General features: G+C 42.2%; 1 protein-coding gene across 2 annotated transcripts in view; it reads right to left on the reverse strand.

The window, feature by feature from the left end:
• Nucleotides 1-26898, reverse strand: part of UNC5D (unc-5 netrin receptor D) — a 628812-nt gene that overhangs the window by 86099 nt on the left and 515815 nt on the right. Inside the window, exon 8 of one of the 2 annotated variants that reach the window (XM_068971066.1) lies at nucleotides 8521-8553. The exons of the other annotated variant lie outside the window; for it this stretch is intronic. Coding sequence (XP_068827167.1) covers nucleotides 8521-8553 — 33 coding nt within the window. The remainder of the gene's footprint in view (nucleotides 1-8520; nucleotides 8554-26898) is intronic. 2 annotated transcript variants of the gene reach the window in all.

The raw sequence follows: 26898 nt of genomic DNA on the forward strand, positions 1-26898 counted from the left end.
CAAATAGACTTTGTACTTCAGTGGACTTCTTTTTTTGTTGTTGCTGTTCAGACGTTTTGCTTTTTCTGAAAGGCTCCCTCCTCCAATATTTGTTTTATTTTTAGCCATTCTCCCAAGATTGACAGTACAGATAATCTATTTAATAAAATGTTTCTTGAGAACGCACATTCAGATGTGTTTTATTCTTTTCAGTAAAGTTTCCAGATTAAGCAACTACAAATATGATACAGTAAAATTTGAATTTCTGATCAAGAATGTATAACTTGAGTAGAAGTATTTCTCATGCCATATTTGGGACATGCTTATGTCAAAAATGTATTCACTGCTGATGTGAAATTCAAATGTAACCAAGGGTTCTCTATTTTATCTGGTAATTCTACCTTTGGATTGCAAAAGAACTGTCTTTTTCCCCATCAGGAAGACCAAGGTAAAATGAGAAAGAGAGTCAAAAAGCAGGATTTGAAATCCAGCCCTTGAGAAAATGACTTCACTTTCATTTTCTACTCTGGGAATTCACGATATAAGAAGTTCTAACTTTGAATATAGTAATACGTGGGGAGATGGGACCTGTGAATTCACATTTTTAGCAAGTACCCTGAGTTATTCTGATGTTGAAGAACATTATATTCTATCACTTATTCACTGTGGCTGTGCTTAGTTCCAAGGTATTTAATGAAGGAAACTTCATCATGTCCAATAAGGTCAACGATGTTCTTAAAAATGGTCATAAGAAAAGGCATACACTTATGATGGGATAGAAATTAGATAATAAAAAGACTGCAAGCAGTAAGAAAATTACAAATGTTGCACATATGCTCAGGTTGAACTGATTCACAGTAGGAATGATTCTGAAGGACAAACAAGTCATGCAATTTGCGGAAAATGCTATATTTATGTAATGGAAAATGATCAGTAGGAGATGAAGAAAAATGATGGGTTAAATAGAAAAAAAATTATCCTGTAAAGCATGGGTAGAAGATTAGCATTGATGCCAGTCACCTAATGTTAGCTTAAAGACCTAGAAGTCTGCTGAGAATTTAAAGATATCAAAGCTCAGCATTCAGAAAACTAAGATCCTGGCATCACTTCATGAGAAATAGATGGGGAAACAGTGGAAACAGTGGCTGCCTTTATTTTGGGGGGCTCCAAAATCACTGCAGATGGTGATTGCAGCCATGAAATTAAAAGACGCTTACTCCTTGGAAGGAAAGTTATGACCAACCTAGATAGCATATTCAAAAGCAGAGACATTAGTTTCCCAACAAAGGTCCGCCTAGTCAAGGCTATGGTTTTTCCTGTGGTCATGTATGGATGTGAGTTGGACTGTGAAGAAAGCTGAGAGCCGAAGAATTGATGCGTTTGAACTGTGGTGTTGGAAAAGATTCTTGAAAGTCCCTTGGACTGCAAGGAGATCCAACCAGTCCATTCTAAAGGAGATCAGTCCTGGGTGTTCATTGGAAGGACTAATGCTGAAGCTGAAACTCCAATACTTTGGCCACCTCACGTGAAGAGTTGACTCATTGGAAAACACCCTGATGCTAGGAGGGATTGGGGGCAGGAGGAGAAGGGGGTGACAGAGGATGGGATGGCTGGATGGCATCACTGACTCGATGGACATGAGTCTGAGTGAACTCCGGGAGTTGGTGATGGACAGGGAGGCCTGGCGTGCTGTGATTCATGGGGTCACAAAGAGTCAGACACGACTGAGCGACTGAACTGAACTGATGGTTCAATGTGGGCTTCCCAGGTGGCTCAGTGGTAAAGAATCTGCCTGCCAGTGCAGGAGCCACAGGAGACGTGGGTTTGATCCTGGGTCAGGAAGATTCCCTGGAGGAGAAAATGGCAACCTGCTCCAGTATTCTTGCCTGGAAAATCCCATGGACAGAGGAGCCTGGCAGGCTATAGTCTATAGGGTGATGAAGAGTTAGACGCGACTGAGTGAGTGAGCATGCCTGCATGGTTCATGGCTCAAGGCTGCAGATAGTTCTATGTGTTCAAGGTGCCATTCAAGTCTATACAGCATGAAAAAGAATGTCCAACGTGCCAGTATGGACTCTGCATCTTTTGAGGAGTTCTCTAACCCAAGAATGTGTATTCCCAGAATCCACATTATTCCACTATAGATGAAAGCAGTGTACTTGGGGGAAAAGATGTAGAATGGATTAAGTGTCAGTAAGGCGACGAGAAACACCTAATGTCTAGACTATACGGACACATTGGAGAAGGAAACGGCAACCCACTTCAGTATTCCTGCCTGGAGAATTCCATGGACAGAGCAGCCTGGTGGGCTACAATTCATGGAGTCTCAAAGAGTCAGACACGACTGAGCAACTAACACACAAGGACACACTGGGGTCATTCTTTGATAGAAATAATTCTGGAAAACTTCCCGTTTGGACTTTCACCTAGCACCAGGCATCAAATAGATGATTATTAAAAACTGCCTCCTTACTTCCCCTCTTCTCAAATCATTTGTCATCTTCTACTTTGTACTGAAGTTGTAGGGAAGAAACATTTCTTATTGTTTCCTTCACGCTTCATGGGGCCAACACTATTTATACAGAATAACTGTGCAATAAATATCTACTACATGAATGAGTTAAAATAAATACATAAAAGCAAAGTCTTTATTTTCACCTTAACAATAAAAGGCTCAGTGAGGAGTTAGCGGGAAGATGTAAGACCATAATAACAAATATGAATTGAACATCTAATACATACTATTGCGTGTGTGCTCAGTTGCTAAGTCGTGTCTGACTCTTCTGTGACTCCAGGGACTATGGCCCAACAGGCTCCTTTGTTCATGGGATCTTCCAGGCAAGATTACTTGAGTGGGTTGCCATGCCCTCCTCCAGGGGGATCTTCCCGACCCAGGGACTGAAACCATGTCTCTTGCATCTCCTGCACCGGCAGGCAAGTTCTTTACCACTGTGCCACGTGGGGATGGAGGTAAATGCCACAAGCATAAGGGTGACCCTATACTGTCTACCAGATGATCGGAAGGATGTCTATCAGAGAGGGAATTCAGCCTGGGATAAACGCAATGAACATACGGGATAGAGATAGGGAAACTGCTTGACAATCAGCCAATTAGAGGTGTAACTAACTCAGACTTTAGGGGCTTTGCAGAGGCAAGACCCAAGCTGAAGCCTGAAGGAAGGATTCATTCAACAGGGTAAGATTAGGTGGAGGGAAAGTTTTCTGGTAGACATAACAACATATAAAGAACTATATGCCCAAATGGGCCCAGGGTGTTCAGAAAACTAAGAAGCTTTGGTTGGTGGAAGAATATAGGGTAGAAAGGGAAATACCTAATGATTAAGCAGCTTGAGAGAAGCGGATACGACTAAACAATGCCATCTGAGACCAGATCCCATAGACAGTAGATACCTTGTACTTCATCTTAAAAATAATGATCAGCTTTTGCAAAGGTTTAGACATGGAAGTGATGTGACCAGAACTGATGGTTTTTTTTTTCAATAGATCAGATGAACTGACATCAGCCAACTCCAGATACAGGAAGCAATGGTAGAAGTCCTGGTTAGGAAGAAAGGTGTCCTGAATATTCAGTTTTTGTCTTGGACACCGTTTTCCTTTCACTTGGCTTTTCTCTCACTACGCTGGCTGTTTTCCTGTCTCCTGTGCAGTAACTTCTGACCTGCCCTATATCTCAGTGTGGATGTCTTTCAGGGCTGCAGCCTCAGATATGTTCTCTGTTCGCACTCATTATCCAGGGATCTCATTCAACCTATTGGCTTTAAATATCATCTGGACACTGACAAGCCCCAGATTTATGTCACTGCCAGGATTCTCCTCTGACCTCCAGACTCATATATTCGACTGCCTGTTTAAGAAGTATCTTAAATGTAGCATTTATAACACTGAACTCTTGAGTCTCCCTCCAGATAAGCTAAACCAAGTTTGCCCCAGATCAGTAATAGCCAGCCTATCCTTCAGGTTGCATAGCTCAAATTTTGGAATCATCTCTGATGCTTTTCTTTCTCTCATATTCTATCTAATGCATTAGCAACTCCTTTTGACTCTGCCTCCCAAAGATATCCAGATTATGGACCTTTTCTACAATTTCCAATGCTCTCTATCTGGCCCAAGCCACACTCATCTTGAATCTAGCTTATTATAAAAGTTATATTGTAATAGCCTAGATCATTGTAACAGATCTTGTTTCTGCTCTGGCTCCCTGTATGTTTACATTCCCTGCAGTGGGTAGTTTATCTTTGAAAATATTAGGTCATGTTACTAGGAATAAACACCTTCAATAGCTTTCCATCTCACTCACAGTAAAGGTCAAAGTTGTTACCACGGCCTATGATAAACTTGGTACTTTTCCCCCATGCCCTACTTCTTTGACCTGAGCTATTATGCCTCTTCCCATTGCCACTCTGCTCAGATACCTAGCCTAATTGTTCCTTGGATACCTCAGCAGCCTCCCATCACACAGCCGTGGCATCCCACTCTTCCTTTGCCCTGGATGTTCTCCTCCCAGATGAAATTGCTCAGTCGTGTCCGACTCTTTGCAACCCCTTGGACAGTAGCCTACCAGGCTCTGCCATCCATGGGATTTTCCAGGCAAGAATACTGGAGTGGGCTGCCACTTCCTTCTCCAGGGGATCTTCCCAACCCAGGGATCGAACCCAGGTCTTCTGCATTGCAGACAGACGCTTTATCATCTGAGCCACCAGGGAGAATGTTTGTTCCCTTGCTTTTCTTCAGGTGTCTTCTTAAAGGTGATTTTACTGCAGAGAGCTTCTCTGAACAGCTTACACAAAAAAACAACATTCCCTCCATCCCTACCTGAGCCTCTTCTGCTTTATTTCTCTTAATGACACTTGTCACCACCTCCACGGCACCCAGCCCTCTATATATAATTTTCTGTTTTTCTTTCCCACCTCCCTCACTAGATCTGCAGGCTTCATGGGAGCAGAAACTGTATCTGGCAGGCTCAGTATCTGTCACCTAGAACATGTCCACGCCCATGGGGGATACTCAATAAAAAGATGCCGAATGGAGGGAGGGGTATGGAAGAGGGAAAATGGAGTGAGTTGGTGAACCTGATCTATCTGTGTGGCAGAATGGTTAGATGGTGATGATTCACTGAGTACTGAGCTGGAGAAAGGAGAGGAAAAAGACAGCAGTGTAGGAGGCTGTGCAAGTGTGGGACCCTACCGAGTTGAAGGCATAGCATTCACTGAATGAGAGAAGATGGGAGGAGGCCTGGATTAAAGACACAAGGACACATTCAGGTTTGAAAAAGCTGAGATCTGGGTAACTGGGAGACATTCAACTGGCGAAATCCTGGAGGTAACTGACTCTAGACCAGGCAATGGGATTTGGGCTTAGTGTGTGTTTCTATTAGTTACCAAAATACCTGGGAAGGAGATGGAGAAAGAATACATTCTGAGCGATTTTCTAGGGGGTACTTGACTCCTTTTCATCCCTAAGGTGAACCTGCTGAACCAGTCGCTCCTTGGGGAGCCTCTTAGCAAAGCCTCATTCTCAAGCCTCTGGGAGTCTCACTGTATGCACGCGACCATTTTTCAGCCTGACTCCGGGGGTGCGTGTTTGCCATTCAGAACCTACTATATTTTACTGCACTTCCTGACATTGTTACACAACATTTATTGAAAGCACATTTGATGGTAATGAAGTTTCTATTAACTATGATTAAATCTCATAAAGCACCTGAAGATAATTTAAGATGTGCAGAAGCAGAAAATGAAACATTCGGTTTAGTACATTAGGAAACGTAATTGATTAAATTATCTCATTTACAATAAGTGCTTTCATGAGCGATGCCGAGCACAGATTTCCCCCAGTTTGTCATTATGATTTGCCAACAGATACCTTCAGACTTCACTTTCTTTTCACACCTCCCCACGACTCAAAGCCGGTTCCTCAGCCCGCCTCACACGGATCTGTGCGGGAGGCTCTGAGAGATGGCTTCCACCCGCGCCACCTTGCAGAGGATCACGTGCACGGCTATATACAGAGAAAGGTTGTTTCTCAATTATCTTCATAATTGACTTTGATTTTGCATCAGTGATGATTCATGGAGTCTTCCACGAAGCCCCGCTTTCACTGAACAAAACTGCAGCCTGCCTCTGGATGGTGCACTCCTAACCATGCAGCCTCCAGAACCCTGATCGGATGCCTCTGGGAGCCTTCTGCAATCACATTGATTCTGTTAAGGTTTTATTTTTAGAAAATCACAAATTAAAACAGTTTAAGCGAGTCTGCAGCAGTATCCACCAATTAAGCACGGTGTACAGGAGTGAGAACCCCAAGCAAAAACTCATTCAGGAAGTCCCCGAGGACCAGAAATAGCCACTGGGGGTTTTATGGCTGGATGTACAGATGTAACCAAATTAGAACAGCACTGGGCTCACAAACTAAGTGTGAAATTCATTTTAAAAAAATACACATGCAGGGCTCCCTGGTGGCTCAGTGGTAAAGAAGCCACCGGCCAGTGCAGGAGCCACAGGTTCGATCCCTGGTCTGGGAAGGGCCCATAAGCCGTGGGGCAACTCAGCCTGTGCATGGCAACTGCTGAGCCTGTGCGCGAGAGCCCGGGAGCCGTAACGACTGAAGCCCTTTCGCCGTACAGCCCTTGCTCCACAACAAGAGAAGCCACAGCAATGAGAAGCCCACTCACGATAACTAGAAAGTAGTCTCCGCTCACGGGCAACTGGAGAAGACCCAGCCCAGCCAAAAAATAAATAAAATAAAAATATCTTTAAACACACACACATATTGGCTGCCACATGGCTACCGATAATTTTGATTGTGCTTAACATGAGGACCAGGGGATGCGGGGGTGGGGTGCTCTATGATCAAGAGGCGTTGGTGAGGGGCTCCACTTCCTCCAGGGAAACCCTGAGGTCTTGACCAGACATTCATCTACCCGCTCCTTCTCCCTCTCTCCGCATGTGCGCATGCACTCACACACACACAATACACAATTAGGGTTCCCCAGCGTCTATCTTCCTATGGAGTTCCAAATCCACCATGCATGACTTAAAAGCCGTTAACTCCCAATAATGACTTTATGGGCAGCAGACGGCAGGGCAAACAAATTAAGAAAGCTTGTTTCTGTTGTTTGGCCAAGTTCTCCGACTCTGGAAGTCACGGCACCCTTCTATCTCAAGCCTGCCTGAAGCAACATCTGAAATAGGAACATCACAGCTTCACTGTATCTTTTTCTCTCATGCCTCCTGACCCTTGTTCCCCAGATACCAATTTCTGTCTATCTTCACAGGGCCTTCATTCTTTCAAAGAAGGTGGCTAATAAAAGCTGTTAAGTCTCCCAAGCTATTTGAATTTTAATACCCGAGGATTTAAAAGATCAAAAGCCGTTCAGTTGAGACTAAAATGGGAGATACTAGTTAAGAACATCTTTCACAAGCTTTACAAACCAAACTCTCCTATTGCTAAGAGCTACACTGCTGATGCCCTTCCATGTGGACTTTGACGTCTCTATGACACCCTGATATACTTTACATATTTCTGAGAGTCACTGGGGGAACATATTAAAATGTAGATTCTCAAGAGTTCTCCCTGCCCCTGTACCAGGGATTCAGATTAATTTATTTTATTCTTTTGCAGGGTCATATTTAACCAGCTTCCACCATATCCCAAGATTCTGATGCATGTGGTTGCTTATCTAAGTTTTGAGAATATTTTTCTAAGATGCTGGTTCTCAATCCGAGCTTCACAATGAAATCCCCTAGGGAGCTTTTAAAACTGAGTATTCCTGGGTTCTAAATCTCCTCTTCTCATAGAATTTCCCTGGGGTGACAGCCCAGGAACTGGGATTTATAAAAGGCTTCCAGGTGGCCCCCAAGTTCAGCCAGGTCTGAGCACCATGAGGCTGAACGTGGAGCTGCCAATCATCCCAGCTGCGCTCCTTCCCCAAATCTGGTGGATGCCCAAGATGCAGGGAAGGAAAAGTCCTCACCAGGAAGCAAGCCAGTAGACTGGGAGCTCCAGCCAGTAGACTGGGAGCTCCAGCCAGCATCCACCCTCCCCCCCCACCCCCCATTAGGTTCAATTCCTGGCCATTTCACTGTGGCGCTTATCTAACCAGTTGCCATGGATTTCAGGGTTCATCTCTCAGGTGCCCCCTCCCACTCCTAGATGGAAAGTTCTGTAATCAGGCTACTGCCCAAGGTTGCTCTTGTGAAAGCCTGTACTGACAAATATTTATAAATTTTAATGAGATAAATCCCAGAAATAAGAGTCCTAGATGACATCTGTAGAGAAATGGACAGCTACCCGCGGACGGAATCAAAGCAGAGATTTAATCTGAAGGAGGGGTGGGGTGTGCATATTTCTTTTCCATTTTAACCTCTGATATGTGACTCCAAACCCAATAAGAAGAAACCTCCCCCCAAGAGCCCTGGATCTTTCGTAGGAACTGCAATTCTGTTTGGCTCCTAAACAAATATAACAGTAAAGCAGCAAATATGAGAACAAATGATATCCGCAAGAGGAAAAATAACTTACTTTGGGGTTTTATTTCATGAAGAGGTTTTTTATCTAAAAGAAAGAAAGAGAAAAAAAAAAGAAAGTTGCATTTAATAAATTCACACGGAGCAGATATATATTCTATATCCCTTCACGTCTACCTCTATAAAGGAAACTCTTTCTTTCTGCAGACACTATGGATTATGTTGTTTCTATTTTTCCTTTTCATTCTAATTTACAAAAATTTTTTTCTCTTTGGCAGTATTTTTTCTAGGATGATTGCTTCATTCTTTTAAAATAAAATTCCCTCAGGCTTACTAGAGTTTCTGTCTGCTGCATTTGCCAGATTCTTATCAGCACGATGAGAGCAGAGAGCTTGCAGCCTGCCCTGTTTTATATCCAGCCAGAAGTCTGTTCAGGTAAGGAATGCTATTTCACTACATATGATGGTAGAAAAATGAATCATGAATAAATATTTAAAGGCATCCTGCATTGGTTTGCAGTTATCATGGCTTGGGTAAATAGTTCCAAACTCTGTGTTTTTGGTTTTTTTTTTTTCCTGTTCTTGTTGGGTATAGATGTAGTATAGTCAGTGTGTTGAAGGGTTGTTTTTAAGAAATTATGTTTTGTTTCAGATCTCAATTATCTGTTAAAAGGCGGATGATCTTAACGGAAAGGTGTCCTTCTGATGCTGGTATTGAACAGGGCAGTGGTCAGCTGAGATGGATACAGAGAAGAGACACTCAATCTTTTCTAAAGTGAGCTAGACATATTTATCCTTTTATTTATCCATATATTCTTTTCACATCCCTTCATCCACCATCTTCCTGCCATCTCCCATCACTAAATAATTCTGCAGTCATCTTGCAAATCACTTGGAGACATGGTGCCTGGGACTCTGTCTGCCTTACACCACAGTCCCTCCAACTGACCACTGCCCTGCCCTTGGTCCCATCCCAGGCCAACATGACTCTACCACCAGGCAGAAACCCGGGAAGACTACACTTCAGACTATATGTTAAGTTCCAGAGGATCTGCAGGGTGCGTCACCCCTCTCATTGGTGCCTTCTCAGGGTGTCGATGGAACACCATCAGATGGCAAGCACAGGGGCTGTTGCTAACATTCAGAGACTGCCATAACGTAGGGGACCTTGAAAGGTCACCCTGGGTTTTCTCCTTCTCCTGTTAGCCTGAAGGCAAGTCAAGCGGGGTGAGACAATGTCATTCTGGATTATGTTTTGAACGGAATCAAATCTCACACACTACACATCTGAGAACTTCGTAAATATTATCTGGCTGACTGCATCTTAACCCCTCCCAGGCAGACAGTCATAACTAGGCTCCAAATCCTTCAGAGAGCAGGAATATCTCTTACCCTAACCTGCTCCTGCCCTAAAGACTGATTTTGACAGAAAACCCTTGCCATGTGTTTCAGATACAACTCTTGTATATTTTGCCATCTGTTTTGTGATGGAAGTAGCTTTTAAAAGTTGTGTGTAAATCATACTTCTGCAAATGGACCATCTTTTTTTCTTTTTTTACAGTAAGGGGAAAGTTCACCGACTAAGGGTGATTTCTGGCCAATCTTTTTTAAAAAAGAAATCCTGGATCTTCTCTGGTAGTCCAGTGGTTGGGACTTCATCTCCCAGGGCAGAGGGTGTGGGTTTGATTCCTGGTTAGAGAGCTAAAATCCCACATGCCTCGTGGCCAAAAAAACCCAAAACATAAAACAGAAACCATTATCGTCACAAATTCAATAAAGACTTTAAAAAAATGGCCCATTCAAAAAAATCTTGAAAAAAAAATCCTCACAAAAGATAATTTGTTCAAATTGATATGATCAGATTCTTACACAGTCAGGTTTCTTTAAGCCCAAAGCTTGCATTTCCCTGACTGCACAGATTCAATACCATATTAGTTTTCCTGAGAGCAGGTGGAAACTCCCAAGGTCCAGATGCTAATGCACTCAAGAATCAGAACAAAACGACTTTGGTGGTTTTAACCTGACTTCAGTTTTTGCTTATTGCACGCTATCTGGAAAGCATTTGGCATGGGCATAGCCCTGCTGGCAGGCCAAGGCTGAAACATCTGAAAGTGAGGCATTGCTAGGACCACACAAAGAGACATGCAGAACAGCTGTTCAGAGCTCTGGCTGAGCTTAACAGTATTTTCTTCCCTCTAAACCACAGGAATGAAGATTATGCCGGGTAGCAAAATGAAAATCGATTAAAAACAGGTTAGATGTATAACTACTCCTTGGAAAAATACATTGAATATAGCTGTAAAAACAAACAAAAACAGGGTGGTTCTACCTGGTACAGTTCTGAAAAATGAGAAGAGTGGTTGGGGATGAAAATTCCAAGGCTAAGGACCCTGGACAGAGGACCACATGGATGCACAGAGCAGAAGAGGAAGCATTTTGTCCTCTGACCTTGCCACCTCCAGCTCTGGGGTTGTCATCGTTGGCAGTGGGATTCATGCAGACTCGAGATCAGAAGTCTCAGGTTTTCTTCATATATCTCTGTGACCTCAATGTTCCCCACAGTAAAGTGGGAGCAGTAAGATTCTTAAAGATTGGTTCCAGGGTTTGAACAGAACCCGGAAGCCGTGAAGCAGAGGGCTAGCACACGCTTAGCATTGATAAATAGCAGTTGATAAGTAATACTGTAACTGTCACACGTTATGAATATCATCATCATACTCGTTCAGAGGACAAAAGTGACCCACGTGCTGCTGCATGGAAACCAGGCACAGCTCTAAGTCAGAAACTCTAGTGAATTTCAGGGGTAGTTGAACTGGAGTCAAGAAACATGTGCCTAACGACTTCCCTGGTGGTCCCGTGGTTAAGACTCTGCGCTCCCAATGCAGGGATCCCAGCTTCAGCCCCCAGTCAGGGAACTCAGATCCAACATGCTCCAATTGAAGATTCCGCATGCTGCAACAAAGACCCTATATGCCAAAACTAAGACCTGGCGCAGCCAAAACACCCCAAACCCCCCAAAACAAAAGGAATGTGTGCTGACTCCTGGCCTCTGCTTGCTGGCACCAAAGGCAAGTTGCAACTTTACTCTGATACATAAGAAGGACAGGGACGAGAAGACCACCCACATGGGTGGCCTAGCTGCCACCCCTATAAATCTTTAGAATAACTACCAAAGACATTCCATAGAAATCCACATAAAATGAATTTCAGAAATAAGAGTCAAAAGTGTTCAAATGGCTGCTTCTCTATCATTGGTGACAGTGCTAAGATCTGGCACGTGTGTTTGCCTGCATCTTCTCATGGGAAAGGCTGGAAGTCACTGATGCCCACAAGGGCTTTAGTCCCCTGGCATTGGCATCAAAATTGGGTTTTGCTGTACTTTTGCGAAATGCCAGTATCTCGTCAGCAAGCTGCTCTCAGAGACCCTTTTCCTAGCTTGAAATGTCTGATTAGAGATTGTTCTACTGTGAGCTCCAGAGAGGGCTCCCCCCTACCCGCCCCCAGACCTCATGGTGCTGTGCGAGAACAGCCCACCTCATGGTTCATGTCCTTTCATTCTGTTTGCATAATCATTTTCTCACAAGGCTCAGGGCCACGCAGCTACTGGCCTTGGTCAACCAAATCCTGTTTTAATTTCACCTCTCTCCAAGGCCATGGTTCAAATGACCCCTTTAGTAAATTAATCTATGAAAGCCGTGGTTCTTCACATGGGCTGCACATTACAATTATCTGGGAGGTTTTTGTTTTTGTTTTTTAATACCCATGCCTGGGCCATCCTCCAAGAACTTCTAATTAATTGGGATTTGTGTATTTGTGATTACTGAGGGCACCCCCACTTCCTAATAACAAATCTGGGGCTCTGTGTACTCAACTTTGGTTGCTCTCTGCCTCTTTAAGAGGCTCTGGGGCAGCTGGAGTGTACAGATGGGTCCAGAAGGATCTTAGAGGCAGAAAAATGTAATTCTGAGCCAGTGGCAGCTGATCTGTGGTTTGGGGAAATCCTACCAGTTTTCACAGGGTCTAACATATACACCAAGAGTATCTTCTGGGTAAACGGAAATTGATAATAAGGAATTATAACTCAGTCTTCTAATGATTTTGCTAAAGATGCAAAAGCTAAAGATGCAAAAAAGTGTTTCTTAATAGCGTTTTAAATTGTTATGCTTTCTTTTAAACTCATTTTTAAATTTATAGTTACTGCAGTTATTGTATCAAAAAAAAATAGATAAGCGCAAGAAAACCCTGCCTAATTCCACCACCAAGAGATAATCACCATTATGCTAAATGATATATAAAAGTCTAAGCTCTTTTTTCCCTTGTGATTTTATATGTGTAAGATGATACGCACATGTAGATGCTTCTACATATATTAGCACAAAACTACATGAAATTGATCGACAGTACTTGATCATTTTTACCCTCAAAGACATGGAACTGTCTTTTTTTTTTTTAATTTATTTTTATTTTTTTTTAATTTTTATTTTTTAATTTTAAAATCTTTAATTCTTACATGTGTTCCCAAACATGAACCCCCCTCCCACCTCCCTCCCCATAACATCTCTGTTATATACTGTTCTGCAGTCTGCTTTTGTCTCAGTGCTGTATTGCAAATATTGCTTTGTGTCTCACTGCATGTGTGCTGAGAGTATACGTGTGTAGAGGTGTATATGTATATTTATACATAAGAGAAAGGAAGGGAAGGGGAGAAAGAGACACAGAGGCAGAGAGAGGGAGAGAGAACAATCTACCTCTTTATTTTTGGTGGCGATTCATTTCTTTCCCACCTTCAATTTTTGGCTTCCTTTGTTATACAGGATGCTCCCAACGCATTTCCACGGTATCCATTGTTCTTACAAGCTATTTATGGTTGCATTGCTACCTTCCCACGTACCTATCCACCCACATCCAGCCTTATCCTTTCTCTGCCAGGGAACAAACATGGCCAGCGATGGCAGCCCACATCCTGCAGATCCGAGCAAGCAAGACTAAGGAGAGATGCCATGTGTGTAGAGTGGGTTTCAGACCACTACGCTATGGAGATGTTGCAAGATGACAGTGCGGATGGAGTGTTCACTCTGAACCCACAGGCTGGGCAAGGGGCTGCCCTCAAAACCTGTGCCTTGTGATTATTTGAAATCGGCTCCCATGGGGTTTGCATACCATACACATTTCTTGAGATTCAGCCATCAAAGCCACTCTGTGTGGACCAAATACCCACCAGGAGAGACCTTGCATAGCTCTCTCCTCAGGGCAACAGTTGCACATGTCATTAGAGCTCATGATCACCATTCTTTTCACTAAACCAGACATGCCCCGTGTTTTCATCTTCAAAGACCACTTTTATTATTTCCCTCTTCATGGACCATGTGGATCGATGAAGGCTTTGGAGCCTTTTTCACCACCCCTCTCCCCAACATATGTCTTGAATTCAATTTTATTTTAATTGACCCTCCAATCTTTGTAATCACAAATTATTTAGAGCCAATTCTAAAGTCTGTGGAAGAGTCAGTCTTCTCTGCCCATTCTCTCTGGCTAGTTCATTTGCTGGAATAGTTTTCTAGCATCATTAAGCAAGAATCTACCATGACTCTACATTGCCTCCGAATTGTGGCCAATTTATCTGCCCGCCTTTATGGTTTTCTATTAACTGGTCCCACCCCACCAAATATGCCTCAGTTACCACTGCACCTCAAAAAAAAAATCCATGTTCTTGTCTGATCAATCCATGAACTCTCAGTGCTTCTGTCCAAGCTGTTTCCTCTGGACGCCCTCCTCCCTCCAAACCTCCTACAGAAACGTGTCCTCTCTCCAGTGCATAGGTCAGTTCCTGCTCTCTTCATGAAATCTTTGGTGATTACTACTCTGTTCAAAGGCATCTCTCCCTTTTCTAGACAGTTTATCTTACTCAATATCACTAATATACAAAGCACAGGTTTTTCAAAATATAGTACTTTATAAGTGTTCATCTGATTTTATACTTTTGTCATCACCATTAGTTTGGATTCTGATCAGGAAAATCATATTTAAATGAATGAAAAAATGCCATATGCAGCAACAGGGATGGGCCTAGAGATTATCATACCAAGTGAAGTAAGTCAGAGAAAGACAAATATCATGTGACATTGCTTCTATGCAGAATCTACAAAAAATGATACAAATGAACTTATTTACAAAACAGAAACAGACTCACAGACTTAGAGAACAAAATTCTGGTTTCCAGGGGGGATAGGTGGAGGGGAGGGATAGTTAGGCGTGGCCATGTACACACCGTTATATTTAAAACGGATAACCAATAAGGCCCTACTGTATAGCACGGGAACTCTGCTCAATGTTGTGTGGCAGCCTGGTTGGAAAATAGCTTGTGAGAGAACAAATCCAAGTATCTATATGGCTGAGTCCCTTTGCCGTCCACCTGAAACTATCACAGCATTGTTAATCAGCTATACTCCAATGTAAAATAAAAAGTTAAAAAGAATCTGAAACAAATATTGAACTCTAATCAACTGTATGCTTGCAGAAGTTTTTAAGAGTGAAGTGTACCGATGTCTACAATCTATTTTGAAATGTATCAAAAATAAGATGGGTTGGTAGAGGGACAGGTATATGATAAAGCAATATGCATGTATGCATGCTAAGTCACCTCAGTCGTGTTCGACTCTTTGGCACCCCATGGACTGTAGCCCGCTAGGCTCCTCTCTCCATGGGATTCTCTAAGCAAGAGCACTGGAGTGGGTTGCCATGCCTTCCTCCAGGGGATCTTCCCGACCCAGGGTTTGAACCCAAGTCTCTTGCGTTTCCTGCATTGTTAGGCAGGTTCTTTACCCCCAGCGCCATCTGGGAAGCCCAAAGCAATACAGCAAATGCTAATTGCTAATGTGTTTGAATATATTCATATTTGAATTCTGGAAAAATTTTTACCATGCTATTTGCTTGATTATTTACTGATTGGAAGAAAAGAAGTTATTATCACTGTGCTTCATTTCCACATGCTTTCTGTCTCCCTCAAAGACATTAATTAAGAAGCAGTGTTATGCTTTATGAATGCTCTCTGAAGTTGCAGGAAATCCCAGGATCTGGTGGACCTGCTTTGTTATTAGCACCGGCAGATAATTGGATAAACAAGAGGTCTGCTCTGCATTGGCAATATCACCACGATTGAGGGTGTCAGGCAGACCCTGAAGATGACAAGCAGAGATTCTATTCTCCTGTGGATGCTGGAAGTTCACTACGGCTCTAGGACACGTAGGAACACATCACCAGTTCTTGTAAACACCCTGAAACCCTTCCCGTGCTGGGAGACACAGCAAAATTACAAAAGTGTAAAGCACAGCACGTCTCTCTTTTTGCTCTTTTCACTTCTTAATTTCCGCACCGTGTTTTTCTCTTTTAAAGGTTCTGCTCAGAAAGAACTCTTTGGGGACCGTATTTACCCCATGTGTTGCTTCAGTTAGTTCAATTCTTGCTTCTTCCCGCTCTCCAGCCTGTACAGACCATCATTAGATCTGCTGCCCCTTTTAAAATGAACTCTTGAGCAGAGTTCCCTGTGCTATACAGTAGGTCCTTTGGCTTATCTATCTTACAAATAGCAGTGTGTATATGTCAATCCCAACCTCTCAATTTATCCCTCCCTATGGGAAAAGAATCTGGAAAAGAAAAGATACATGGGTATATAAAACCAGATCACTTTGCTGTACACCTGAAACTAATATGACATTGTTAACCAAATCTACTCCAATATAAAATAAAAATTTATAAAGTGCATTCTGAGCACATCCAGCCAGGTAGGACAAGTATAGAGAATAAGAGGTTTTGAGAGAGTCCTCACAGGGTGTCCCAGGTGGTTATGTCTTGTTAGAGGAATTGCTGGCTTCCTCAGAGATAGCTGGGTAATTAGAGAAAGTCCAGGACTGGAACGGCAAAAACCCTCACCTGAATAAAACCCTGTACGATTTGAGATGTACATGAATGAGTGAACATCAGTTCTATTGATGTTTTCCACCAAAGAACTGTTCAAGATCTCCTCATATTAATTTGGGGAAGTCAGTTGAGTAAGAAACAGTTCATGGATGTGACTTCTGATGACAAAGACCTTCCAGAATCGCCCCTCAGCTGAAGCACAAGATTCATATGGATGAGTGACTGTCTTCCTCCCTCTTTCTTTTTTCAAATTTGACATCTCTTTAAGGAATGTCTTTTGTATTTCCTAAACTCAGACAAATAAGTATCCATAATGACCGTACTTCCAAGGAGTATTTGCATATTTCATTTTTGAACTAAATCATTTCAGTTTCTAAATTTCCTACCACCTCTGTTATAAAGTCCTATCCATTCCCACTGATTCTGTGTGAGTTAATGTGTTTTTGTGCTGGCTATACAGAGTACAACATGCTTTGGGGTCACTGCAAAGACGTTTAAGCACGTGTCTAACACCTTCTTATCAGCAGTTGGCCTCAAAGTGATAAAGTGCGATGTTCTGAACACTGCTCCAAGGGAAGCTGCATATTAAAATCCTTTCTTCAAACTATAAATTGTTTTGCTTTGATTCCCTCGCTTCCATCCACAACAGAAAAATATGCATGTGTACACACACACACGCATTCACTGAAAACTAAACAAAAATGTTCAGAGTATGTAACTCAAGCTTAAGGAAATAAATTATTGATTAATCTCATGGTGACCATTTTCCGTAAGGCAAGAATAATATTCAAATTATTTAAAAAATCATTTGAAAGCATCCTATCAGAACATGCACCAGCCCTGACATAGGGTCACGGTGTGTCTGGGTTGGTCCCTTTAGTTGCTGGGTCACAGGGAGGTCAGTGTAGGCAATGGACTAGGGGTGGGTGGTAAGATTCGGGAGGGTGTTTATTATGATGACTATTCACTAATTGCTAAAGAAATACTTAGCAACTGATACGTAGGCCATCAGTCTTAGCTTAGGAAAAAAAAAAAAGCTGGAAAAGAAATTGTGAATTGAGAATCTTTGACTAGTGATTTATTCTAAGCTCTTTCAGAGCTTTCCTTGTGGCTCAGCTGGTAAAGAATCTGCCCGCAATGCGGGAGACCTGGGTTCGATCCCTGGGTTGGGAAGATCCCCTGTAAAAGGGAAAGGCTACCCACTCCAGTATTCTGGCCTAGGGAATTCAATGGACTGTACAGTCCATGGGGTCCCAAAGAGTTGGACGTGACTGAGAGACTGTCACTTTCACTTTCAAGCTTCCTCATCCTTCTGCCAGCCATACATGTTCCTGCCATGACACTCTGAGTTGCATGCATGCTCAGTTGTGTCCGACTCTTTGCAACCCTATGGACTGTAGCCCAACAGGCTCCTCTGTCCATGGGATTTTCCATGTAAGAATATTGGAGAAGGTTGCCATTTCCTCCCCCAAGGGATCTTCCCAACCCAGGGATTGAACCCACATCCTGTGTCTCCTGCGTTGGTAGGTGGAATCTCTACCACTGAGTCACCTGGGAAGCCCACACTCTAAGTTACTTGCACCTAGAGTCTGTATTTTCCATCAATTTCCATCCCAGTGCCTGGACCAGTAAACGGAATATGGTGAAAGTGAAAGTGTTATTTGCTCAGTTGTGTCTGACCCCTTGCAACCCCATGGACTGTAGCCCACTAGGCTCCTCTGTCCATGGGATTCTCCAGGCAAGAGCAGTGGAGTGGGTTGCCATTCCCTCCTCCTGGGGATTTTCCTCACACGGGGATTGAACTCAGGTCTCATGCATTACAGGAAGATTCTTTACCATCTGAGCCACCAGGGAATATGGTAGGTACTCAATAAATATTTATTGAATGGATGAGTGCTACTGAGCCTTGTATGGACTTTCAGTTACAAGCGTTACAAAGTCAGGGTCTCCAAATTTCCCAATTTCTGCAGCATTTCCTAGGACAGTGTAGCTTCTCACTGAAGAGAATGGTGTAGATGCTAGGGACCTGCTTTGATGACTCTGTTCCTAGAAGAGGCTGTCAGTTGGCTATCCACTTTGCTGTGGATAGGAGAGGGGTTACCTTGGTTTCAGATCTAAAAGATGTCCCCTCATCACCCTGCATATTCATCATCCAAATGGCTAATCTTAGGTGCGACTGAACTAGACCATCTCCTCAAGACCAGTAAAAAGCAAATATCTGACAGCACTGACCCGCCAGTGGTATTTATCATCTTATACATACAGATGTATAAAATACATACACATGTATACAAGGTGAAATTCATTTACATATAGATACACACACATGTACAGGAAAGCTACATTTAAGGTGGAAAATTAGAATCAAGTTTTCATATTGAAATCAATCTTAGAGATCACCTAGCTCAAAATCCACCCCCACCCCCTGCCCCACATCCGTTTGATAGTTATGGACACAAGTCAGGGGATGGAGAGAGATCTGTCAAAGCCACAACTACTTAACAAAACAAGTAAGACCTGGGACTCCTGACTCCCAGTGCAGAGCCCTTTTTGCTACCCCCATGATCATTTGGCCCTTTCTAAATGATCATGGTAATTTTCTATTCCACTGCATGCTAACCCTTCACACTAGGGTTAGGGCTAGGGGTTAGGGGGTAGGCCCAGGGCTCTTCTCAGGATGAAGGAAAGGCCAGGGTTAATGATAAAGCATCCTGGTAATGTTCAGGCCACTGTCATTTTCTGGATCACACGTCTCAATGCTCTTGAAGACACATATGGATTTAATTTGTCACTTTAAGGAGGAAAGTTAGGATCAAAACAAAGACGTTTCCTCTGTCTATATGAATTCACTTTGCTCCGCACACCCCAGAGGGCACTGAATTCTCTACAAGAGTAGATTACTCTGTTTTAAATCACTTCCCTGATTGGGTTCTTGCCATTTCTTTTATGGTTGGTCCACTCTATGATCGCAGATATTAAATCTTTCTCTAGTCCAGACTAATATTTCTTAGCTAGGGTTTTGTTGAGCCCTGATTAAATAAATATACTGCAGAGAGAGGTAGGGTCTGGAATACACAGAACTAATGAAAGTGGAGAGTGTTTGTTTGATAGGACAGAAGCCTAAATTTTGGAAACTTCCTGATCATAAGGGACTCTGGATAGCATTAGTTACTGAAAAATATGATCTATATATATATTTTAATGAAGTTTTTAAAAGGGTTCTTTTTATCTTGACCATTGTTAAAGTCTTTATTGAATTTGCTACAATATTGCAAATCTGTTTTATGCTTTTTTTTTTTTGGCCACGAGGCTTGTGGGATCTTACCTTCCCGACAGAGATGGAACCATGTTACCCCCCTGCACTGGAAGGCCAATGCTTAACCACTGGACTGCCAGGGAAGTCCCTCTACTTGATATTAAAAAAAAGAAAAAACAACAGGGCAAAACTGCTAATTTGGGGATGGGGGGATACGGAACAAGGGGAATGCTGACTGGTAACAAATCTCACTGATCCAGAATGGCTGGCAGCAGGAGGATAACCCTGGAATCCATAGACTGCTGTAAAGTCCAGTAGTGTGTATCGTGGATTTATTTTTCCCCAATGAGGAAGGAATTTTAAGCGTATGTTGGCAACTTAGAATCTGCTTTATAAAAATTTACTTTCTAACACAGTTGTTAAGACACCTCTATTTCATAACACGAGGGAAACTGTCAGTATAATGTGGAATGATTTCTCACTTGGGGATCATCGAGGCCTTTCTCCTGGGCATTCACCTTGAGTTATTTTTAATTAGAATCACAGAATTTAGGACTCAGGACCTCATAGATCACCTGGTCTGTCTCCTCCTTAGAACTAAACCCCACCTGCCAAGGAAGACTGGAAAATCAAGAGCTGTTCATTCAGCTATTGGGTTGGCCAAAAGGCTCCACCAATCTTTTGGCCAACCCAGTGCTCATGAGATGTTTCTCGGAAAGGATGCTGACCCTTTGGTTTGATGCCACGTTGTTAGGGTTCTTGTAAGCTGTTTCCCTACAGTACGTCTCAAATTACCACTCAGAACTAGTTGCTACAAAGAAATATTAGTCAGACGTATTAGGAGAGAATTTAACAAAATATCTACAGTGTCATTTGTCAATACTTCTGGAGAAAATGGAAAACATACTCTTTTTCTGCAACAGGAAGAATCCCATTACTAGAATAATAATGAGAACACACACACATTATTTACACAAATGGAATGCTTACTGTAGATATCCAATACTTTGCATGGATTAAGTCATTTCCTCCTCAAAAGAACTCTTTGTAATAAGCACTAATACTTTTTATTCTTAAAGGAAGGTTTTATTATTTATTTATTTGGCTGAACCATGGGGCATGTGGGACCTTAGTTCTCTTACCAAGGATCAAACCTGTGCCCCCTGCATTGGAGACTCAGAGTGCCAACCAATGGACTGCCAGGGAAGTCCCAACAGGCATTATTATAACTTTTATTTTCTAGATGAGTATATTTAGGCGTAGAGAAATGAAGAAATTTTCTCAGAGCCTAGCAACCAAAATTCAAACTTAAGCAGTCTGACCCCAGAGCCCAGGTTCTTGGACCTGATTGTTATCTACAGGATGAATGTTCAAATCCTGTAGGCTCAGCTCCCTCACTTCTTTCAATTCTAGGTTCGTGTTCATTTTTCACATTTTACAAAGAGAACATCTCAACTCAGAACCACAGAGGACACTGAAGTCCGTGCAGTCTTTGCGCTCAATGCCAGCTCAACCCAGGCCCACCCAGGCCAGCCCTCATGGCAACTCAACCTCTGGACCGGCTCACATCCTCAGTTCAGAGCCAGTGCCTTCTCTGCGCTTCCTGGGGATGCCACCTACCAAATATTTCTTTTTTCTTTGTCATGAATTTGTATTCCCACCGACGGTGGCTAAAATTTCATTTCCTGAAGAAATCTCTTTAAGCTTTCTATTGGGTTTTCTGCCTCCATTTCACAGACTGTCATGGGGATCCCTTCTCGTTTGTCTATTGAGTTTTCCTGGTGATGTGTATACCCTCTCTGAGTAATGCGATCTTGGAGGTAATGTATCCTGCTCTCCAGCTGCCCAAATTTAATTCAAAAGTCCTTCCTATTTACAGTGGAAGTGTTTTATTTCAATTCCTTCCATAAAACGAACAAAGTTAACAAGATGTGTCAAATAAACAATCTTCTAGAAATGTTTCTGTCACATGACAAAGTACTTCCTGTCCAAACGCATTCAAAGAATGTAAGCACAGTGTAAAAGTTCATATTAAAATATGTTTGTGGGGGGGGTGGTTGATAGGAATAGGAAAAAGTAGAAGAAAGAAACGGACCAATTGCGCTGATTCGTATTAGCTGAGAAAGTTCTTAAGTAGGTTACTTTGTTATGACTCTATGTGTGGCACAGGTTTATGAAGGAATAAAGGTAAGGTAATGACAGAATGAACATTTCCTGCATACGAAATGCATCTTCAGTACTTGTTTTAGAACGGATTGATAAGAAAGGCCAATGTTTTTTTTTTTTTTTTCAATTGAAGTATAGTTGATTTACAATGTTTTGTTAGTTTCAGGTAAATTGATTGAATCTATCTATCTATACATATATATACATATTCTTCAGGTTCTTTCCCTTATAGGTAATTACAAACTATTGACTGTATTTCTCTGTGCTATACAGTAGGTCATGTTACTTATCTATTTTATATACAGTAGTGTGTATATGTTAATCTCAAACTCCCAATTCATCCCTCTTCCACTTTCACCATTGGTAATCATAAGTTCTTTTCCTACACCTGAGGCCAGGTTTTTTTTTTTTTTTAATAGTTTACTAAATACATATCAATCATTGGCCAACGGATGAAGATCAGTCCTTATTTGGAAGGTGGATTATGCTCAAAAAGACAATCAGATGTCTTTATTATCTTGTTAACAAGGCATGAATGGAGAAAATCCACAGGGGGTGGATAACAAAGGAGAGACATTTTACAGTGATTTGTTGTATACAGTTCATTCTTTTGCCTTTTTTTATGCTCAGTTCCACTTAGGATGTGGTACCTGAGTTCAGGGCCACTTATCATGAGGCGCAAATGGAACAGTTTTAGCCTTGTAGAATTTTTCAAAAATGCCTTCACTAAGACACGTGAGTATTAAGCTATCTCTATTTTCTTTTTTTAATTAAGCACATGGGAACCTTCAGTTATAAGCCACTTCAGTCTCTCATATTCACTGGTCTTCTTACTGGGTCTCATCGTGGGAGAGATTTTACTGGGGCACGGGGGGAAGGCTGTGGCTAAGCTGCTAATCATACCATATGTGTCCAAATCTACATTCTTATTACTCCTGCGGGTGTGCAATATTATATCTGCATCTTCTATGCAGTATACATAAAGGCAACTCTGAATTAATCAATAGTTTGTTATGCAGAGAGGCAGTTATTGGGTATTTCTAGGAGAGATCTTTATGTAAAAAGGGATACCTACTATATACTATAAATGGAGTGGGAATGGGTTTTTAATATTAAAACTCCTTGGGAGAATTAGCAAGCAGCAGGAAACTATATGACGACTTCATGCACGGTGCTAGTATGTTATCTCATCGACGCCAGTTTTATTTTTTTTGTGATGCTACAATTTTACGATACTACAATCAGGCAGTTGTGTGGTGCAGTGGGCCCTGAAACATGAACTTATCCAACAAAAGTTGAAGAATGAGTCCTTTGTGAGTCTTGACTCTTTGCCCAAAGGGAGGATGTGTGGATTTTGTTTTTATAAAGGGACATCCATCTGTTATAATCCCATATACAAAGCAGACATTTGGTAAACCACCAGCAAAAACGAAGAGTTGTTTCAGATGCACTCAGCCAACTCTGGAATGAACATTTTCTTATTCAGTGCCCTAGAAAATACAGGGAAGGAACCCAGGTAATTACTGTAATGGATAGCAATGAGGTTTAGAATGTTCCAAGGGAAAATGCTTACCAAGGCAACCTTTCGTTTGATGTGATTACAGGTTCACCTTTTCAGGTGCTCCTTTTAGGTCATGTAAGTAGATAGCTCAACAGACAATGTGGTTAGATTGGAGATGCAGCTTGGGGATGTTTATTTGAACCTGCTATTGTATGGGATGTCTTTATCCTTGATGAGGTTTCCAAACCGTTAACTCCAACTTTTCTTATCAGCCAGTACCATCAGAAATGAAAACAAAGCATCGTATAACTGCTCTTTCTGTTTCTGAACTATCAATGTTGAACTGACCTATCTCACATCCTGACAAGGACGGATTAGCCATCAGGTAGCTCAGCCACGAAGCTTTTCTTTCAGGCCCCTGTGGCATTTCTCTGGGTTCATCATCATTGCCCATCGGGGCACTAATCCTGTCTGAAGCGAATTCACTTAAACTTCTGAAGGCAAAGCCTTTAGTTTTCTATCTGCTGGAATAAAAAGTGTGGGGAACAGGTTCCCCTTACTTCTCAGATTCAAACTAAACACCCCACCATGTTCACCCTACTGTTCCTGCCAATGAGGAATGCACATGTCATTTACATGTACATATCAGTGATCCTCCAGGCACAGAAGCAGCTAAGTTCAGTAAGTGTAAAGGACAGCAGTTGGGAAGCTACCTGATTCTGAGGTTAAAGCTTAGAAAACATGGATCCACAAGTTCCCATCTCTCGACAGGCATTCTACATAATTATCTTCCTGGAAAAGAACAGTTCCAGCATAAAGGCACTGGATGTTTATAGTTTATGCTTGCAATTTGGAACCTCGCACTCACTGCTATTGGCATCAATTGCCTAACCTCACCAGTCCTGGGGCATTTATTTCCTTGTTGGGAGCATTTAGGTGTGGCCATCTGTGCTAGCGTAACACTAAGGTCCTGTGCTTCAGTCACAACTGACCAAGCAACAATCATACCCCTGTATTAAAGCGATCGTTCAGAGCTGGCAGCTCCATCTCTAGGAAAAATGGAGCCCTCAGGGACAATAAAGGAAATCCGGATGCTTTGTTGAGAGCTAAGTAAAAATTAAAGAATTGTAGGTCATCCAAGAGCCAAGCAATGTCACTGTGAAACTGCCAAGAGAAGTTGGGGAATTGAGGACTTGCTTCAGGGTTGTGTCTGGCATAAAGGGGGGAAAAAAAATCAAATGAAGGAAATTCCCCAATTGGAACATGACCCAGATCTTTCACAAAGTGACTGCTCCATAAAGCTGTTGCCAAATGCTATTTTAATCAAACCCAGCCTTCATTGGATCTCCATCCCGAGAGCACAGCTAGTTTCACCAAGAGCACTTCAGCAGAGTACCAACCAGAAGCACAGAGTAATGTTGGCACCATCTAACTAGACTGCTGTTCATTGATTCCTGCAGACACAGTCAAATGCGCTTCATCTTTGCTGACATGGGACCCACTCTGTGTTTTAAAGGGCAGACTGTATCCCAGTGTTGGGCTCTTAGAAACACACTCCTTTCCCACTGATGTATAAATACATCTCATTCACATCTATGATTTCACAGGCTTCAATTTTTCCATCAAAAAGCTTAGTCATTGTAACCATCAAGAGTCTCTGATCATGTTTGACAGACATCTTAATATGTATACGACAGAGGCAAAGAATGCTAGACAAACCCATTCTTAAGTAGAAAAGGGAATAGGGGAACGAAGAGATTGAACAGAAAGAAAAGGCTTACATAGCGTTTTAAACTCATGAGGGGATTTAACAGAGCTCTCAACCTCCAGTGCTGAACATATTCTAAAGCTCACTATTCTACTCATTTTCTTTCCACTACTGGAAAATGGAAACAGAATACTCACTAAATTGCACATGTGAGACTTTAACCACACATGGCCAAGGTTCATAGGAAGGTTTCATTCAGTAACAAAGTAACTGCCTGAACCTTGGCTTGATTGGCTTTAAGGAAGGAGCTAGGCTTTGGGATTTCACAAGTACATATGCATCTGGGATGGTTAATTTCACGTATCAACCTGACCAGGCCATCAGGTACCCAAATATTTGGTCAAACATTAGTCTGTGAGGGTGTTTTCAGATGAGATCAATGTTGCAATAGGCAGGCTGAAAAAAAGCAAATTGCCCTCCACACTGTGTGTGGGACACATCTAATTATTTGAATGCCTAATCCTTCCCAAGTAAGAGAGACTCCTGCCTGACAATTTCTGAACTGGGACATTGGTTCTACAGACTCTGGATTTGCCAGGTTCTATAATAATATGAGCCAGTTTCTTATAATGAATATTTTTATTTATGTATGCATATATCCTGAATCTTCTATATGGATCCTATCGGTTCTGTTTCTCTGGAGAACCCTGATGAATACAATATCTCAGATTTTAAAACTGGGATCTGGACTGGTCAGTATCCTCTTATTCAACTAACAATATAAGTACAAATAAATATTCACATATTTGATAATTTTTTCTCACATTTGGAGCTAACCATTGTGCGTCTTCAATCAGTAACTGTAAATTTCAGTCAATAAGGTTGAAGCTTGACATTTATAAAATTTTCCCTAAGCTCAAGTCTAACTGGTGGTTTTTAGATGGTGCTAGTGGTAAAGAACCCACCTGCTGATACAGGAGACCTAAGAGACACAGGTTTGATTCCTGGGTTGGGAAGATCCCCTGGAGGGAGGCATGGAACCCTCTCCAGTATTCTTGCCTGGAGAATCCCCTGGACTGGATTCTAGGACAGGAGCCTGGTGGGCTGCAGTCCATGGGATTGCAAAGAGTTGGACACCGCTGAAGCAACTGAGCAGGCAGGCAGGGAAGGTTATTACTATGTCCTATAATAGATAGCATATTCAAAAGCAGAGACATTACTTTGCAGACTAAGGTCCGTCTAGTCAAGGCTATGGTTTTTCCTGTCGTCATGTATGGATGTGAGAGTTGGACTGTGAAGAAAGCTGAGCACCGAAGAATTGATGCTTTTGAACTGTGGTGTTGGAGAAGACTCTTGAGAGTCCCTTGGACTGCAAGGAGATCCAACCAGTCCATTGTGAAGGAGATCAGTCCTGGGTGTTCATTGGAAGGAATGATGCTAAAGCTGAAACTCCAGTACTTTGGCCACCTCATGTGAAGAGTTGACTCACTGGAAAAGACTCTAATGCTGGGAGGGACTGGGGGTGGGAGGAGAAGGGGACAACAGAGGATGAGATGGCTGGATGGCATCACCGACTCGATGGACATGAGTTTGAGTGAACTCCGGGAGTTGGTGATGAACAGGGAGGCCTGGTGTGCTGCCATTCATGGGGTCGCACAGAGTTGGACACAACTGAGCAACTGAACTGAACTGGTAATAGTACTATAATACTTCAATCAGTATTCCCTTATTTCTATTTTTTATTTCTAATATTTCAAAAGTATCTAATGATCATCTAAACTATAACCAGTAGCCACACATTATACCGTCAAGGGCTTTTTAGAAGATATATGAGATTATTGTCTTAACTATAGTCCTAATCAATGTTAAGAAACATGTCAAGAAAT

The sequence above is a fragment of the Capricornis sumatraensis genome, chromosome 4 (assembly GCF_032405125.1).
Source record: "Capricornis sumatraensis isolate serow.1 chromosome 4, serow.2, whole genome shotgun sequence".
Taxonomy (NCBI): Eukaryota; Metazoa; Chordata; class Mammalia; order Artiodactyla; family Bovidae; genus Capricornis; species Capricornis sumatraensis.